At 46.6% G+C, this 15,920-nt stretch overlaps 1 protein-coding gene across 1 annotated transcript; it reads right to left on the reverse strand.

Annotated features, from left to right (window-relative positions):
• Positions 1-12,923: 12,923 nt before the first annotated feature.
• Positions 12,924-14,679, reverse strand: LOC109786124 (UDP-glucose:p-hydroxymandelonitrile O-glucosyltransferase). The gene has a single exon (XM_020344698.4). The coding sequence runs from the start codon at positions 14,469-14,471 to the stop codon at positions 13,059-13,061; it is 1,413 nt and encodes a 470-aa protein (XP_020200287.1). The 5' UTR covers positions 14,472-14,679; the 3' UTR covers positions 12,924-13,058.
• Positions 14,680-15,920: the final 1,241 nt, after the last annotated feature.

Below are 15,920 nucleotides of genomic sequence, written 5' to 3' on the forward strand. Positions count from 1 at the left end.
CGCTTGTTGGGAGGCAACCCAATTTTATTTTAGTTTTTTTTTGCTTTTTGCTTCTGTTTAGGAATAAATATTTGATCTAGCCTCTGGTTAGGTTTGTTTTTATGTTGTAATTAGTGTTTGTGCCAAGTTAAACCTATAGGAACTTCTTGGATGTTAGTTATTTGATCTTGCTGAAAATTCCAGAAACTTTCTGTTCACGAAAACAATTGTTAAAAATCACCAGAACGTGATAAAATATTGATTCCAATTGCAGAAGATCAATAAACAAATTTTCTAGGTCTTCCTATTTTGTCCTAATTTTTGGAGTTCAGAAGATTGCGTTAGTTACAGATTACTACAGTCTGTTCTGTTTTTGACAGATTCTATTTTTCATGTGTTGTTTGCTTATTTTGATGAATCTATGGCTAGTAAAATAGTTTATAAACCATAGAGAAGTTGGAATACAGTAGGTTTAACACCAATTTAAATAAAGAATGAGTTCATTACAGTACCTTGAAGTGGTGTTTTGCTTTCTTTCACTAACGGAGCTCACGAGATTTTCTGCTAAGTTTTGTGTTGTGAAGTTTTCAAGTTTTGGGTAAAAGATTTGATGGATTATGGAACAAGGAGTGGCAAGAGCCTAAGCTTGGGGATGCCCATGGCACCCCAAGATAATCTAAGGACACCAAAAAGCCAAAGCTTGGGGATGCCCCGGAAGGCATCCCCTCTTTCGTCTACTTCCATCGGTAACTTTACTTGGAGCTATATTTTTATTCATCACATGATATGTGTTTTGCTTGGAGCGTCTTGTATTATTTGAGTCTTTATTTGTTATTTTGCCACAATCATCCTTGCTTTACACACCTTTTGAGAGAGACACACATAAATTGGAATTTATTAGAATACTCTATGTGCTTCACTTATATTTTTTGAGGTATATAGTTTCGCTCTAGTGCTTCACTTATATGTTTTAGAGCACGGTGGTGGATTTGTTTTATAGAAACTATTGTTCTATCATGCTTCACTTATATTATTTTGAGAGTCTTAAAACAGCACGACAATTTGCTTTAATTATAATATCATGAAGAAATTTGATGCTTGATAATTGTTTTGAGATATAAAGGTGGTAATATCATGGTTGTGCTAGTTGAGTAATTGTGGAATTGAAAAATACTTGTGTTGGAGTTTGCGATTCTCGTAGCATGCACGTATGGTAACCCGTTATGTAATGAAGTCGGAGCATGAGGTATTTGTTGATTGTCATCCTTTGTGTGGCGGTCGGGATCGCGCGATGGTTAACTCCTACCAACCCTTTCCCTAGGAGCATGCGTAGTAGTACTTTGCTTCGAGGGCTAATAAATTTTTGCAATAAGTATATGAGTTCTTTATGACTAATGTGAGTCCATGGATTATACCCACACGTACCTTTCCGCAATTTTCTAGCCTCTTCGGTACCGTGCATTGCCCTTTCTCACCTTGAGAGTTGGTGCAAACTTCGCCGGTGCATCCAAACCCCGTGATATGATACGCTCTATCAGACATAAACCTCCTTATATCTTCCTCAAAACAGCCACCATAACTACCTATTATGGCATTTTCATCGCCATTCCGAGATACATTGCCATGCAACTTTCCACCGTTTCGTTTATCATGACACGCTCCATCATTGTCATTTTGCTTTGCATGATCATGTAGTTAACATTGTATTTGTGGCAAAGCCACCGTTCATAATTCTTTCATAAATGTCGCTCTTGATTCATTGCATATCCCGGTATTCTGCCGGAGGCATCCACATAGAGTCATATATTGTTCTAAGTATTGAGTTGTAATTCATGAGTTGTAAGTAAATAAAAGTGTGATGATCATCATTTTTAGAGCATTGTCCCAAGTGAGGAAAGGATGATGGAGACTATGATTCCCTCACAAGTCGGGATGAGACTCCGGACTAAATAAAAAAAGGCCATAAAAAAAGAGAAAAGGCCCAAACAAAAAAATGAGAGAAAAAGAGAGAAGGGAAAATGTTACTATCCTTTTACCACACTTGTGCTTCAAAGTAGCACCATGATCTTCATGATAGAGAGTCTCTCATTTTGTCACTTTAAAATACTAGTGGGAAATTTCATTATAGAACTTCGCTTGTACTCCAATGATGGGCTTCCTCAAATGCCCGAGGTCTTCATGAGCAAGCAAGTTGGATGCACACCCACTTAGTTTATTTTGTTTGAGCTTTCATACACTTATAGCTCTAAGTGCATCCGTTGCATGGCAATCCCTACTCCTTGCATTGACATCAATTGATGGGCATCTCCATAGCCCGTTGATTAGCCTCGTTGATGTGAGACTTTCTCCTTTTCTGTCTTCCCACATAACCCCTATCATTATACCTTATTCCACCATAGTGCTATATCCATGGCTTGCGCTCATGTATTGCGTAAAAGTTGAAAAGGCTGAAGCGCGTTAAAAAGTATGAACCAATTGCTTGACTCAAACCGGGGTTGTACATGATATGAATATTTTGTGTGGGGAAGATGGAGCATAGCCAGACTATATGATTTTGTAGGGATAACTTGCTTTGGCTATGTTATTTTGATAATACATAATTGCTTGGTTAGTATGCTTGAAGTATTATTGCTTTTATGTCAACATCAAACTTTTATCTTGAATCATATCAAATCTGAACATTCGTGCCACAATAAGAAGAATTACATAGAAATTATGCTAAGTAGCATTCCACATCAAAAATTCTGTTTTTATCATTTACCTACTCGAGGACGAGCAGGAATTAAGCTTGGGGATGCTTCATACGTCTCCAACGTATCTATAATTTTTGATTGTTCCATGCTACATTATATTCTATTTTGGATGTTTAAAGGGCTTTATTATACACTTTTATATTATTTTTGGGACTAACCTATTAACTGGAGGCCAGCCCAAATTGCTGTTTTTTGCCTATTTCAGAGTTACACAGAAAAAGAATATCAAACGGAGTCCAAACGGAATGAAACCATCGGGAATGTGATTTTTGGAACGAACGTGATCCAGAGGACTTGGACCCTACGTCAAGAAAGCAACCAGGAGGGCCCGAGGTACGGGCGCGCGCCTACCCCCCTGGGCGCGCCCTCCACCCTCGTGGGGCCCACGTTGCTCCACCGACGTACTTCTTCCTCCTATATATACCTACGTACCCCAAACTACCAGATACGGAGCCTAAACCTAATTCCACCGCCGCAACCTTCTGTACCCGTGAGATCACATCTTGGAGCCTTTTCCGGCGTCTTGCCGGAGGGGGCATTGATCACAGAGGGCTTCTACATCAACACCATAGCCTCTCCGATGATGTGTGAGTAGTTTACCTCAGAGCTTCAGGTCCATAGTTATTAGTTAGATGGCTTCTTCTCTCTCTTTGAATCTCAATACAAAGTTCTCCACGATTCTCATGGAGATCTATTCAATGTAATCTTCTTTCGCGGTGTGTTTGTTGAGACCGATGAATTATGGGTTTATGATCAAGTTTATCTTTGAACAATATTTGAATCTTCTCTGAATTCTTTTATGTATGATTGGTTATCTTTGCAAGTCTCTTCGAATTATCAGTTTGGTTTGGCCTACTAGATTGATCTTTCTTGCAATGGGAGAAGTGCTTAGCTTTGGGTTCAATCGTGCGGTGTCCTTTCCCAGTGACAGCAGGGGCAGCAAGGCACGTATTGTATTGTTGCCATCGAGGATAACAAGATGGGGTTTATTTCATATTGCATGAGTTTATCCCTCTACATCATGTCATCATACTTAAAGCATTACTCTGTTCTTATGAACTTAATACTCTAGATGCATGCTAGATAGCGGTCGATGTGTGGAGTAATAGTAGTAGATGCAGGCAGGAGTCGGTCTACTTGTCACGGACGTGATGCCTATATACATGATCATACTTAGATATTCACATAACTATGCTCAATTCTATCAATTGCTCAACAGTAATTTTTTCACCCACCGTAATACTTATGCTCTTGAGAGAAGCCACTAGTGAAACCTATGGCCCCCGGGTCTATTTTCCATCATATTAATCTTCCAACACTTAGCTATTTTTATTGTCTTTTATTTTACTTTGCATCTCTATCATAAAAATACCAAAAATATTATCTTATCATATCTATCAGATCTCACTTTCGTAAGTGACCGTGAAGGGATTGACAACCCCTTTATTGCGTTGGTTGCGAGGTTTTTATTTGTTTGTGTAGGTGCGAGGGACTCGTGCGTGGCCTCCTACTGGATTGATACCTTGGTTCTCAAAAACTGAGGGAAATACTTACGCTACTTTGCTGCATCACCCTTTCCTCTTCAAGGGAAAACCAATGAAGTGCTCAAGAGGTAGCAAGGGGGGGTAGGCGCGCCCCCCTACCTCGTGCCCTCCTGGTTGCTTTCTTGACGTAGGGTCCAAGTCCTCTGGATCACGTTTGTTCCAAAAATCACGTTCCCGAAGGTTTCATTCCGTGTGGACTCCTTTTGATATTACTTTTCTGCGAAACACTGAAATAGGCAAAAAACAGCAATTCTGGGCTGGGCCTCCGGTTAATAGGTTAGTCCCAAAATAATATAAAAGTGTAAAATAAAGCTCGTTAACATCCAAAACAGAATATAATATAGCATGGAACAATCAAAAATTATAGATACGTTGGAGACGTATCAGTCACCCACAAGCACCAATCTATAGTTCCGGTAACAAGATTGAACACAAGAGATGAACTAGGGTTTGAGATGAGATGGTGTTGTTGAAGATGTTGATGGAGATTTCCCTCCCCAAGATGGGAGAGTTGTTGGTGATGATGATGACGATGATTTCCCCCTTCGGGAGGGAAGTTCCCTCGGCGAAATCGCTCCACCGGAGGGCAAAAGTGCTCCTGCCCAAGTTCCGCCTCAAGAGGGCGGTGCTCCGTGCCGAAAGTCCTCTCCTTATTTTTTTTCTAGGTCAAAATGACCTATATACCAGAAGATGCGCACCGAAGGTGGGCCGAGGAGGGCACAACCCACCAGGGCGCCTGGGCTCCCTGGCGCCCAGGTGGGTTGTGCCCACCTGGTGGGCCCCCTCTGGTAGTTATTTGCTCCATTAATTCTGATATATTCCATAAAAATTCCTTGTGAAGTTTCAGCTTGTTTGGAGTTGTGCAGAATAGGTAGCCTGACGTAGCTTTTTCAGGTCCAGATTTCCAGCTTCCGGAATTCTCCCTCTTCGTGTGTACCTTGCAAATTATGAGAGAGAAGGCATTAGAATTACTCCAAAAAGCATTATTATGGATAAAAACATTATAAATAACAGTAAGAAAACATGATGCAAAATGGACGTATCGGTCCAATGAAAATCTTTTGTGACAATACTGGAGCAATAGCCTTGGCGAAGGAATCCAGATTTCACAAGAGAACCAAACACATCGAGAGACGCTTCAATTCCATCCGTGATCAAGTCAAGGAGGGAGACATAGAGATTTGCAAAATAGATACAGATCTGAATGTTGCAGACCCGTTGACTAAGCCGCTTCCACGAGCAAAACATGATCAGCACCAAGACTCCATGGGTGGTAGAATCATTACTATGTAACCTAGATTATTGACTCTAGTGCAAGTGGGAGACTGAAGGAAATATGCCCTAGAGGCAATAATAAAGATGTTATTTATATTTCCTTATATCAAGATAAATGTTTATTATTCATGCTAGAATTGTATTAACCGGAAACTTAGTACATGTGTGAATACATAGACAAAAAGAGTGTCCCTAGTATGCCTCTACTTGACTAGCTCGTTAATCAAAGATGGTTAAGTTTCCTAACCATAGACATGTTTGTCATTTGATGAACGGGATCAGATCATTAGAGAATGATGTGATGGACAAGACCCATCTGTTAGCTTAGCATAATGATCATTTAGTTTTATTGCTATTGCTCTCTTCATGACTTATACATATTCCTCTGACTATGAGATTATGCAACTCCCGAATACCGGAGGAACACTTTGTGTGCTATCAAATGTCACAACGTAACTTGGTGAATATAAAGATGCTCTACAGGTGTCTCTGAAGGTGTTTGTTGAGTTGGCATAGATCAAGATTAGGATTTGTCATTCTGTGTATCGGAGAGGTATCTCTGGGCCCTCTCGGTAATGCACATCACTATAAGCCTTGCAAGCAATGTGACTAATGAGTTAGTTGCGGGATGATGTATTACAGAACGAGTAAAGAGACTTGCCGGTAACAAGATTGAACTAGGTATGAGGATACCGATGATCGAATCTCGGGCAAGTAACATACCGGTGACAAAGGGAATGACGTATGTTGTTATGCGGTTTGACTGATAAAGATCTTCGTAGAATATGTAGGAGCCAATATGAGCATCCAGGTTCCGCTATTGGTTATTGACCGGAGATGTGTCTCGGTCATGTCTACATAGTTCTTGAACCCGTAGGGTCCGCACGCTTAATGTTCGATGACGATTTGTATTATGAGTTATGTGTTTTGGTGACCGAAGTTGTTCGGAGTCCCGGATGATATCACGGACATGACGAGGAGTCTCAAAATGGTCGAGAGGTAAAGATTGATATATTGGAAGGTTATATACGGACACCAGAATGGTTCCGAAGAAGATCGAGGATGTTTCGGAGTACCGGGAGGTTACCGGAACCCCCCCCCCCTCCCGGGAAAGTTATTGGGCCTATTGAGCCATAGTGGAGGAGATGAGGCAGGCCACCGGAGGTGGCGCGCGCCCCCCTTGCCCCAATCCGAATTGGAGAAGGGGAGGAGGCGCGGCCCCCTCTTTCCTTCTCCCTCTCTCTCCCTTCCCCTTTCCCTCTTCGTTGGAAGGAAGGAGGGGGGGCGAATCATACTTGGACTAGGAGTCCAAGTAGGACTCCCCCCTTGCCGCGCCCTCCTTGACCGCCGGCCTCCTCCTCCCCCTCCTTTATATACGTGGCCAGGGGGCACCCCAAAGACGCAACAGTTGTTTCTTAGCCGTGTGCTGTGCCCCCCTCAACAGTTTACCACCTCGGTCATATTGTCGTAGTGCTTAGGCGAAGCCCTGCGCGGATCACATCACCAACACCGTCGCCACACCGTCGTGCTGACGGAACTCTCCCTCGATCCTCTACTGGATCAAGGGCTCGAGGGACGTCATCGTGCTGAACGTGTGCTGAACACGGAGGTGCTGTACGTTCGGTACTAGGATCGGTTGGATCATGAAGCCGTTCGACTACATCAACCGCATTAACTAAACACTTCCACTTTCGGTCTACGAGGGTACGTGGACACACTCTCCCGTCTCGTTGCTATGCATCTCCTAGATAGATCTTGCGTGATCGCAAGAATTTTTTTGAATTACTACATTCCCCAACATTTTCTTGGACCAGAAGACACCCATGAGACTTGGAGTACAAGTCAGAGAAGCTTCGAGGCGGGCACAAGGGTGGAGGGCGCGCCCAGGGGGGTGGGGCGCGCCCCCAACCTTGTGGGCCCCTCAAGGGTCTCCTGATCTAATTCTTCCTCCTATATATACTCTTATACCCCAAAAACATCCAGGAGAGCCACGAAACCACTTTTCCACCGCTGCAACCGTCTGTACCCGTGAGATCCCATCTTGGGGCCTTTTCCGGCGTCCTGTCGGAGGGGGAATCGATCACGGAGGGCTTCTACATCAACACCATTGCCTCTTCGATGAAGCGTGAGTAGTTTACCACAGACCTACAGGTCCATAGCTAGTAGCTAGATGGCTTCTTCTCTCTCTTTGATTCTCAATACAAAATTCTCCTCGATGTTCTTGGAGATCTATTCGATGTAATACTCTTTTGCGGTGTGTTTGCCGAGGTCTGATGAATTGTGGATTTATGATCAATTTTATCTATGAATATTATTTGAATCTTGGGCCATTTGCATTTCTGCCCCTAACTCGAACCACCTACTCACATTTGCCCCTAATTTCAAAGCATGCTCAAATTTGCCCCTCTTCCATTAAGTCACTACTCAGAAATACCCTTCCGTCCAGTCAAAGGCCTTTGACCGTCAAAGGCTCATGTGTATTGTAGCAGACGGAAAGTTCTACAATATTGGACGGAAAGTGCTACAGTACTGTACGGAAGGGCATTTCTGAGTAGTGACTTAACGGCGGAGGGGCAAATTTGAGCATGCTTCAAAATTAGGGGCAAATTTGAGTAGTGGGTTCGAGTTAGGGGCACAGATGTAAATGTCCCTTGAATCTTCTCTGAATTCTTATATGCATGATTTGATATCTTTGCAAGTCTCTTCAAACTATCGATTTGGTTTGGCCAACTAGATTGGTTTTTCTTGCAATGGGAGAAGTGCTTAGCTTTGGGTTCAATCTTGCAGTGTCCTTTCTCAGTGACAGTAGGGGCAGCAAGGCACATATTGTATTGTTGCCATCGTGGATAAAAAGATGGGGTTTTCATCATATTTCTTGAGTTAATTCCTCTACATCATGTCATCTTGCCTAATGCGTTACTCCGTTCTTTATGAACTTAATACTCTAGATGCATGTTGGATAGCGGTCGATGTGTGGGCAATAGTAGTAGATGCAGAATCGTTTTGGTCTACTTGACACGGACGTGATGCCTATATTCATGATCATTGCCTTAGATATCGTCATAACTTTGCACTTTTCTATCAATTGCTCGGCAGTAATTCGTTCACCCACCATAATAATTTCTATCTCGAGAGAAGCCTCTAGTGAAAACTATGGCCCCCGGGTCTATTTTACATCATATAAGTTTCCGATCTATATTTTCAGTTTCCTATTTCTTTTACTTTGCAATCTTTACTTTTCGTTCCATGTACCAAAAATATTACTATACTGTTTATCATCTCTATCAGATCTCACATTGAAAATAACCGTGAAGGGATTGACAACCCCTTATCGCGTTGGGTGCAAGGTTTGTGTTTGTTTGTGCAGGTATTCGGTGACTTGAGTGTAATCTCCTACTGGATTGATACCTTGGTTCTCAAAAACTGAGGGAAATACTTACTCTACTTTGCTGCATCACCCTTTCCTCTTCAAGGGAAAAACCAACGCAAGCTCAAGAGGTAGCAGGCCTCTATGTTGTACACTTCCCAGAGCACGCGCTTTCGTTGATTCTTCGAGGTATGCGTATCGTAGATCATGTACATGTCCTTTACGTCAGTTGGGGCAATGTCCCTCGTCATCATCATGTGGGTTGGGCTTCCCTGAATGGATGCTCCCGGCCTTAGTGACACACCTGAACACCCAGCAATTCTGCTTTGTATGGGTAGTGGGTCACTCCTCCGTCCTGGGGTGTATGGCACACGACTGGCTAAGGATTATGTTCAGCTTATAGATGCCATCATTCAAATCATCCCTGGACACCCACGGGGGGTCTTCCCGTCTTGTGTACTTGTACATGGGGACGACCGGCCCTGTAGAGGGAGCACACGGCGCGGCGCCCCACCCACGTCCCAATGATGTGGCCACCCCTCAGGCTGCGCTTCTTCAGGCGGGCGGTGGACTCCGCCGGGATCTTGGCGTCTCGTGACAACTTCTTCAGCGGAGCCCAGGACCACAACTTCTGCAGGGCTTATTCACAAATGCGGGAAGGTAATCTCCAAGCCCCTTCACGTAGAACCAAATCTTGTGCCACTCCTGAAAGGACGTCGAGAGGTTCGTGGCAACAAACTTGGTGTCGGGCGGAGCTGCAGGATGGCTTCTCCAAGGTCGCAGACGGTGTCCCCATTGGTCTGAACACAAACCCGAAAGAAGTACCAGAACATCTAAAAAAGGGGATGTCCCGAGAAAGCACTTGCAAAAAGGTGATGAAATTTGCGATGTGAAGAACCCCGCTTAGCGGAATGCGGTGCAGCTGGCAGCCGTAGAAGTGCAAAAACCCACGAACGAAGCCATGGAGGGGAAACCCCAGCCCCCTCCCGAAATACTTAATGCAGAGAATATGTTCGCCATCGCGAGGATTTGGCGGAGCGTTGTTCCCCGGGAGACGGCATTCCAGATCCGCCGGCATCAACCATGTTTCCATGAGGGCCTGAAGTTCTAAGATGGGGGCCGAGGAAGGGACCACTTTCCCGTGGTCTTAGGGGCTTTCGGTTGTCGTTTCTCGCCGCCCTTGGAGGCAGCCCTCCTTCTCTTCAGCCTCACCCAGCGGCGGGCGGATCCTGGCTGGGAGCCCGAGGAACCTTCTCGCTCCTGGTTTTGTCCATCTTGATGGCAAGGATGGGGCCAACTAGGGTTACGCAAGCGGGCAGTGAATAGTACGTGACGACGGAGCGCTTTCGGGAGCTGGAGACAGGAAGGCAGAAATGGATGGAGACAAAGGAAGAGGAAAACCCTTCATGTTTTTCCCTCCTTATAGCTAGCTTGAAACCGAATCACTTGACCTTTGCAGCGTGACATGTGCTCTGCACCTTCTGAAGTTCCCAGTTTTGTGAGGTAAGGCGCGTGGAACCAGGAGCCATCATCATCACATCCCTCAATTGGCAGGATACGCGCCAAGCGACCCTTCAATAGACTCTGGATCAGCCAGGTGGGCCGAGTTGACGGCCGTTGAGATTCGTGGAGGTCAGTCAGTACCACCCTAACATGGAGATGCGGCTCGCGGAGGCCTCAGAAATAAATTTCCCGAAGAAGAATCACAAGGACAAGCTCTATTGAGAGAGGAGCCCCCCGGAGGTCTCAAAGACCTGCTCCTATGATCTCCGCCACCCTCGCGGTCTACTGACTGTGTCATACACTGAGGGAGGCTCACCGAGGGGAGCCCGCATAAGGCCTCTTGAAAGGCCCATGAGGCCTAGTGACAAGGAGGAACCCGAATAAGAAGATAAGCATCGTGCGGCCAACTTGATCCCCGAGTTGGTGCCGCGACAACCCTAGATTTATTTCCTCCCTCTGTAAAACCCTAGCCTCCTTGAGTATATAAGGGGAGTCTAGGGAACTTTCATTCCCATCTACTCCTGTAGAAACAACTCTCGACAGTCATCTCATACACACCATTGTAACCCCTCGCACGAGTTATCCCTCCACCATGAATACCAGACATGAGCAGGATGTAGGGTATTACTCTCCGGAGGTCCAAACCTGTGTAAAACTCCCATGCAACCTCCGCTCCGAGACTTCCAGCCACGTCAAGACCCCTACCGAGGGATCTGACAGTTCTCTGCATCATCGGTACCCATCTACAAGATTCAAAGACCACCCGCTGTGCTCTTGTGGGATCGATACTCTTACTTCAAAATAGCTACAACTAAACTATGTACATTTTCAGAACATCAAAATTTTTCTAGCACCGTTGTCGGAGAGCTAAGCACTTTTGGTTTATTTTGTGTACTAAGTTATTTTGCAGATTCTGAGCAACCATGAACGAGTATGAGCATTTGTATCAACTCACCGCAATTAAGATCTTGGGACTGCATACCAAAGATTCCTTCATATCTATAGGCCTGAAACCTAATGGTGAAACTTATGAAATCGACCCAAATTTACTCAACATGCTGCAGAGTAAGCAATTCATAGGGGATGGTACAGAGGATCCGTATCAACATGTGCAACTTTTTTTATGAAATATACGAGCATTTAAATTGAATGCGTTCACTTATGATGAAATGAAATTTAAGTTATTTGGCCAGATCTCCATAATAGTTTGTCAAGTCGGCACACTGAAAGAATATATGCTGGAACAACTCATCTTTATCACAAAAGAAACACTTAATTAGTGCATCGTTGCCAAATTCTTTTTTTCAGATTATCTTTTGCCAGGATTCCCTTGCGATCTAAGTACCACATGAAGATTTATATTTTCATCAGGACTTCCATTTTTCAAATATATTTGTGGTGGAAAATTTTCCCATCATTGATGAGGTCTGAATATATGGATTTGACCGTGAAGGCACCAGAAGTAGTCAACTTTCAAAAGAATGTGTTTGAATCATGTGAAAGGTTAACCGCCATCAACCTTTCAACAAGATTTAACCTGTTGGTCCATTTGTCCCCAATCAGTGGTCTTCGCGAGGCAACACTCAATGGTACCTAGCCCATCACAAAAGCAATAGAGACATCTCCCCCCTACACAATACGATAGAGCCGTGTGTATTGCAAGCCTAGTGGCGATCACTTAGCCATGTATATTGCCAAAACCTATTAGTTAGACCATTGCCTACTACAACGTCCCTGAGTGGAAAATTTCTTTCTGGACCCCATGCGACCTTTCAGAAAGGCGAGTCCGTTTGTTTGGCCTCAACCTCCGCGAGGGTTTTATAACATAGGTACTTATTCCAAAGTAATTCTTGATAACGCCCTCCTCAGTGAGTACCTTGTATAGTCATTTTGTCGACACACACTTATTTTTAATCTCAATGTCTTCCACACCTAGACCTCCTTGGTCTTTAGGGACACATATCGCATCCTATCTCGCGAGACGGTATTTATGTCTATGTTCATTAGACTGCCAGAAAAACCTGGATCTGTAGTAATCCAATCATTTCCTTACCCCTTTAGGTATTTCAAAGAAAGATACCATGAACATAGGTAAACTTGTGAGAAGAACATTGATTAGGATGAGCCTTGCCTCGCTTACTAATTCAACAACCCATTTTTTTCTCAACGCGATCCTCAATACCTTTCCATTCCTTATTAAGAAGTTTACGGAAATGCATTGGAATACCAAGGTATCTAAAAGGAAAAGAGTCAAACTCAGAACCAAATAGTTGTTTGTACTGATTCTTTTTTTTTTGGCCTTTCCAAAGTAGAAGAATTTGCTCTCGTGGAAGTTGATCTTGAAACTAGATAACTGCTCGAAGTATAGTACAGTTGATCTTGGCACGGTAGGGTTTCTTTTATTAGAGAATTAATCCATTGTTAGAGGCACTGATCAACCCCATTAGCCAGTAGACTTCCTTATCAGCTTATTCAGCATTTATATATGTGCAAGTAAAAAAATGAAGCTCAATTTCTCTTCAAATTGCAGATTATTAGAAGCTCATTCATCAGTAGTTCATGCTACTGACTTGTGCTACTTCACTTTATAGGTACAAAACGAATTGATAGAATGAACTATAAACAAGTAAAATAAAATCATAACCCTTTGAGCAGCACATCCTCAACGAACCTATCAAGGTTAGCACAGGACGAGCCCCCTTCTTTGGTAGCATCTTCAGCCAGCCTCTTCCACTCCAACGTCTTCTCCCTCGCCTCAATTCCCTTCTCCCCGACCATCATCTCCCTCACCAGTGCAGCTATTTCATCGCCCCTCGCCTCCTGCGGCAGCTCCGCTCCGATGTTCCACGCCGTGCTTACCTGCCGGCAGTTGGTCGTCTGCTCGGAAACCATCGGCCAACCGAGCACCGGCACCCCCCCGATCACGGTCTCCAAGATGGAGTTCCACCCACAGTGCGTAACAAAAAGCCCCACGGCTGGGTGGGCAAGGACCGCCTCCTGGGCGCACCAAGGCACGACGAGCCCGTTCTTCCCGACCTCAACGCCGGCCGCCAAGTCGGACCGCAGAACCCACAGGTAGGGAGAGCCGCACCTCGCCAGCCCGGACGCGAACTCCTTTATCTTGTCGGCGCCCGCGGCGGCGTGGCTCCCGTAGCTCACGTACACGACGGAGCGAGCCTCTTTCCCGTCCAGCCACGCCATGCACTCCGTGTCCTCCTGAAAGAGGCTCGGCGTGTCCGTGGAGCTCGAGAGGTCGTCGCTTCCCGCCGGGAGCGACGATACGATGCTGGAGAGAGGGCCGACAGTGTAGACGGGCGGGAGGAAGGCAGCGAGCGCGTCGACGACGTCCTTCTCCATGTCGTGGAACGTGTTAATGACGACGGCCTTGGATCCGGCGACGACGCGCATCTGGTGGAGGTGGATGCGCATCAGCGCGCTGTCGGCGTCCGTGGTGTGGCAGAAGGTCGGCATGTCCCCGAGCCGCATGCCCTTCATCCCGGGCACCCAGTCCACCGGGGCGTCGAGGCTGCCGTTGGTCTTGTACCCGGCTCCTTTCAGCGGGACGAGGCCCCTCTTCACCAGCTCCTCGAACTGCATGTACCCCATGAGCCCGGCCGCGGACGCCGTGAAGAACACCACGTCGGGGACGCCGACGTTCCGCGCCCCCGTGGAGGCGAACGACATGGGCGCGTCCACCACGACGCAGCTCACGGGGGGCACGCCGGGCCTGCGCGCCATCGCGCGCAGCAGCTCCTTGAACGGCTCGAGGCAGTTCTGCTCGAGCGCGTCGTGGTGCGCCTCCAGCGACCGCGGCGGCGACTCCAGCGACAGCCCGTCCGGGATGACCTCGACGCCGAGCCACGGCGCGGCGACCGCGGCCGCCTCGGCGCCCTTGGCGAGCACGAGGCGGCGGTGGTGCAGCTCGGTGTGCACGAGCGTGACGCGGAAGCCGCGGGCGTGGAGGAGGCGCGCGAGCTGCGTGTGCGGCGCGACGTGGCCGTGCGCCGGGAACGGCACGAACACCACGTGCGGCTTCTGCTCCGAACCCATGCGACGACGCGAGCGCGCGACGGCCCCGGGAGCTAGCTAGCTAGCTTGATCGTGTATAGTTTGCCTTGGCTTCGCCGACTGATGTGCTGATGGCTTCTCGACGACGTTCCTAGCTACCTTCGTGCGCGAGCATATAAAGGATACTTTTACCGGGGTGGTTTTGCAGGGGTAGCTGCAGCGTGCGGTCGGGCGGGAGCGGAGACAAAAGTGGCACGACAACGCCTGTGAGGTCCATAGGCCGTTCACAAGACCGATCGAACACGTTCACAAGACCCAGATGATTCGAGACCACCCGATCTGCTGGAACGTCCAAAGCCCAAGGTACTGTAGTACGTGGGAGCACACGGTGCATGCAAGCCAACAACTACCTTCCTTTTCGAGGCCTGTCGGACCACTAGGCAACCGCCTATAACTACACTCAAACCAGTCATGTCAAGTTGCCGATTATTCTGGCGAGCAAGTGGCCAGGAGATACCGCTCCTCTTCCGCATGCGCGACCGAAGAAAAACGAGTGAAGTGCATGGCATCTCCAAAACCGTCGGCGACGATCCGGACCGCGGAAGGTATTATCCGGACTGTGCTGTCCGGACCGCGGAATGTATTCAACGTGGTCATGTATGGTTTTTAGTATGTGTTTAACATGGTCATGTATCATTTTACGGGGCGGCCCAGACGTGTTTTTTTTCGACAAATATGGAAAGTTTTACAGGAGTCTGGACAACAGATACGTAGGACTCCGACATCTCCGACCCACCCAAAACCCTTCCCGGACCCACGCTTTCGTCCTCCACATTTTCTCTCCTTCCTTCTTTCTCTATTGCCTTCACCGCCGCTCCATCACCCCAGCCACCACACCACATCCCTGCCAGAACTCCACATCTTCGTCACTTCCAGCATTCCAGCCGGGCTCCACCCCGCTTCTTCTCTGTCGCCGTTCAACCCCTCTCCTCCGATCGCCCCGCCAGGTACCATTTGCTATGCCATACTCACCATGCCCAACACTTGTTCGATGAATTGCCGGAGCTAAAAAAAGTTGTCCCTTCTTTCTACCAATGGATTCTGATTTGGAGTACATATACGAGCACTATGTTGAGTCTCCGACGGCTCATCCGACGAGGAGGAGTACTCGGATGAGACGGCGATGATGCAGGCGGTCCTTGAAGACGTGGAGCGTGCGAAGGAGCATGCCCTTAATTTCAAGGGCTCGATCAAGGGTCATCGAGTGCTCAACCGCAACAGGGTGTGCGGCCATTTGACACTGATGGCTGACTACTTTGCCTCGGATGTACTCTTCGCTACCATTTTTGCCGGTGTTTTCAGATGCGCAAGACTGTCTTCGATCGTTTGTACCATGGCATCCGATCCTATCATAACTACTTCGTCTTAAAGGACGTCATGGGAACGATCACCGTTGTTTTGTGAGGCTAACTGAAGGAAAATCTTCTCCTT

This window comes from Aegilops tauschii, chromosome 5 (assembly GCF_002575655.3).
Source record: "Aegilops tauschii subsp. strangulata cultivar AL8/78 chromosome 5, Aet v6.0, whole genome shotgun sequence".
NCBI lineage: Eukaryota > Viridiplantae > Streptophyta > Magnoliopsida > Poales > Poaceae > Aegilops > Aegilops tauschii.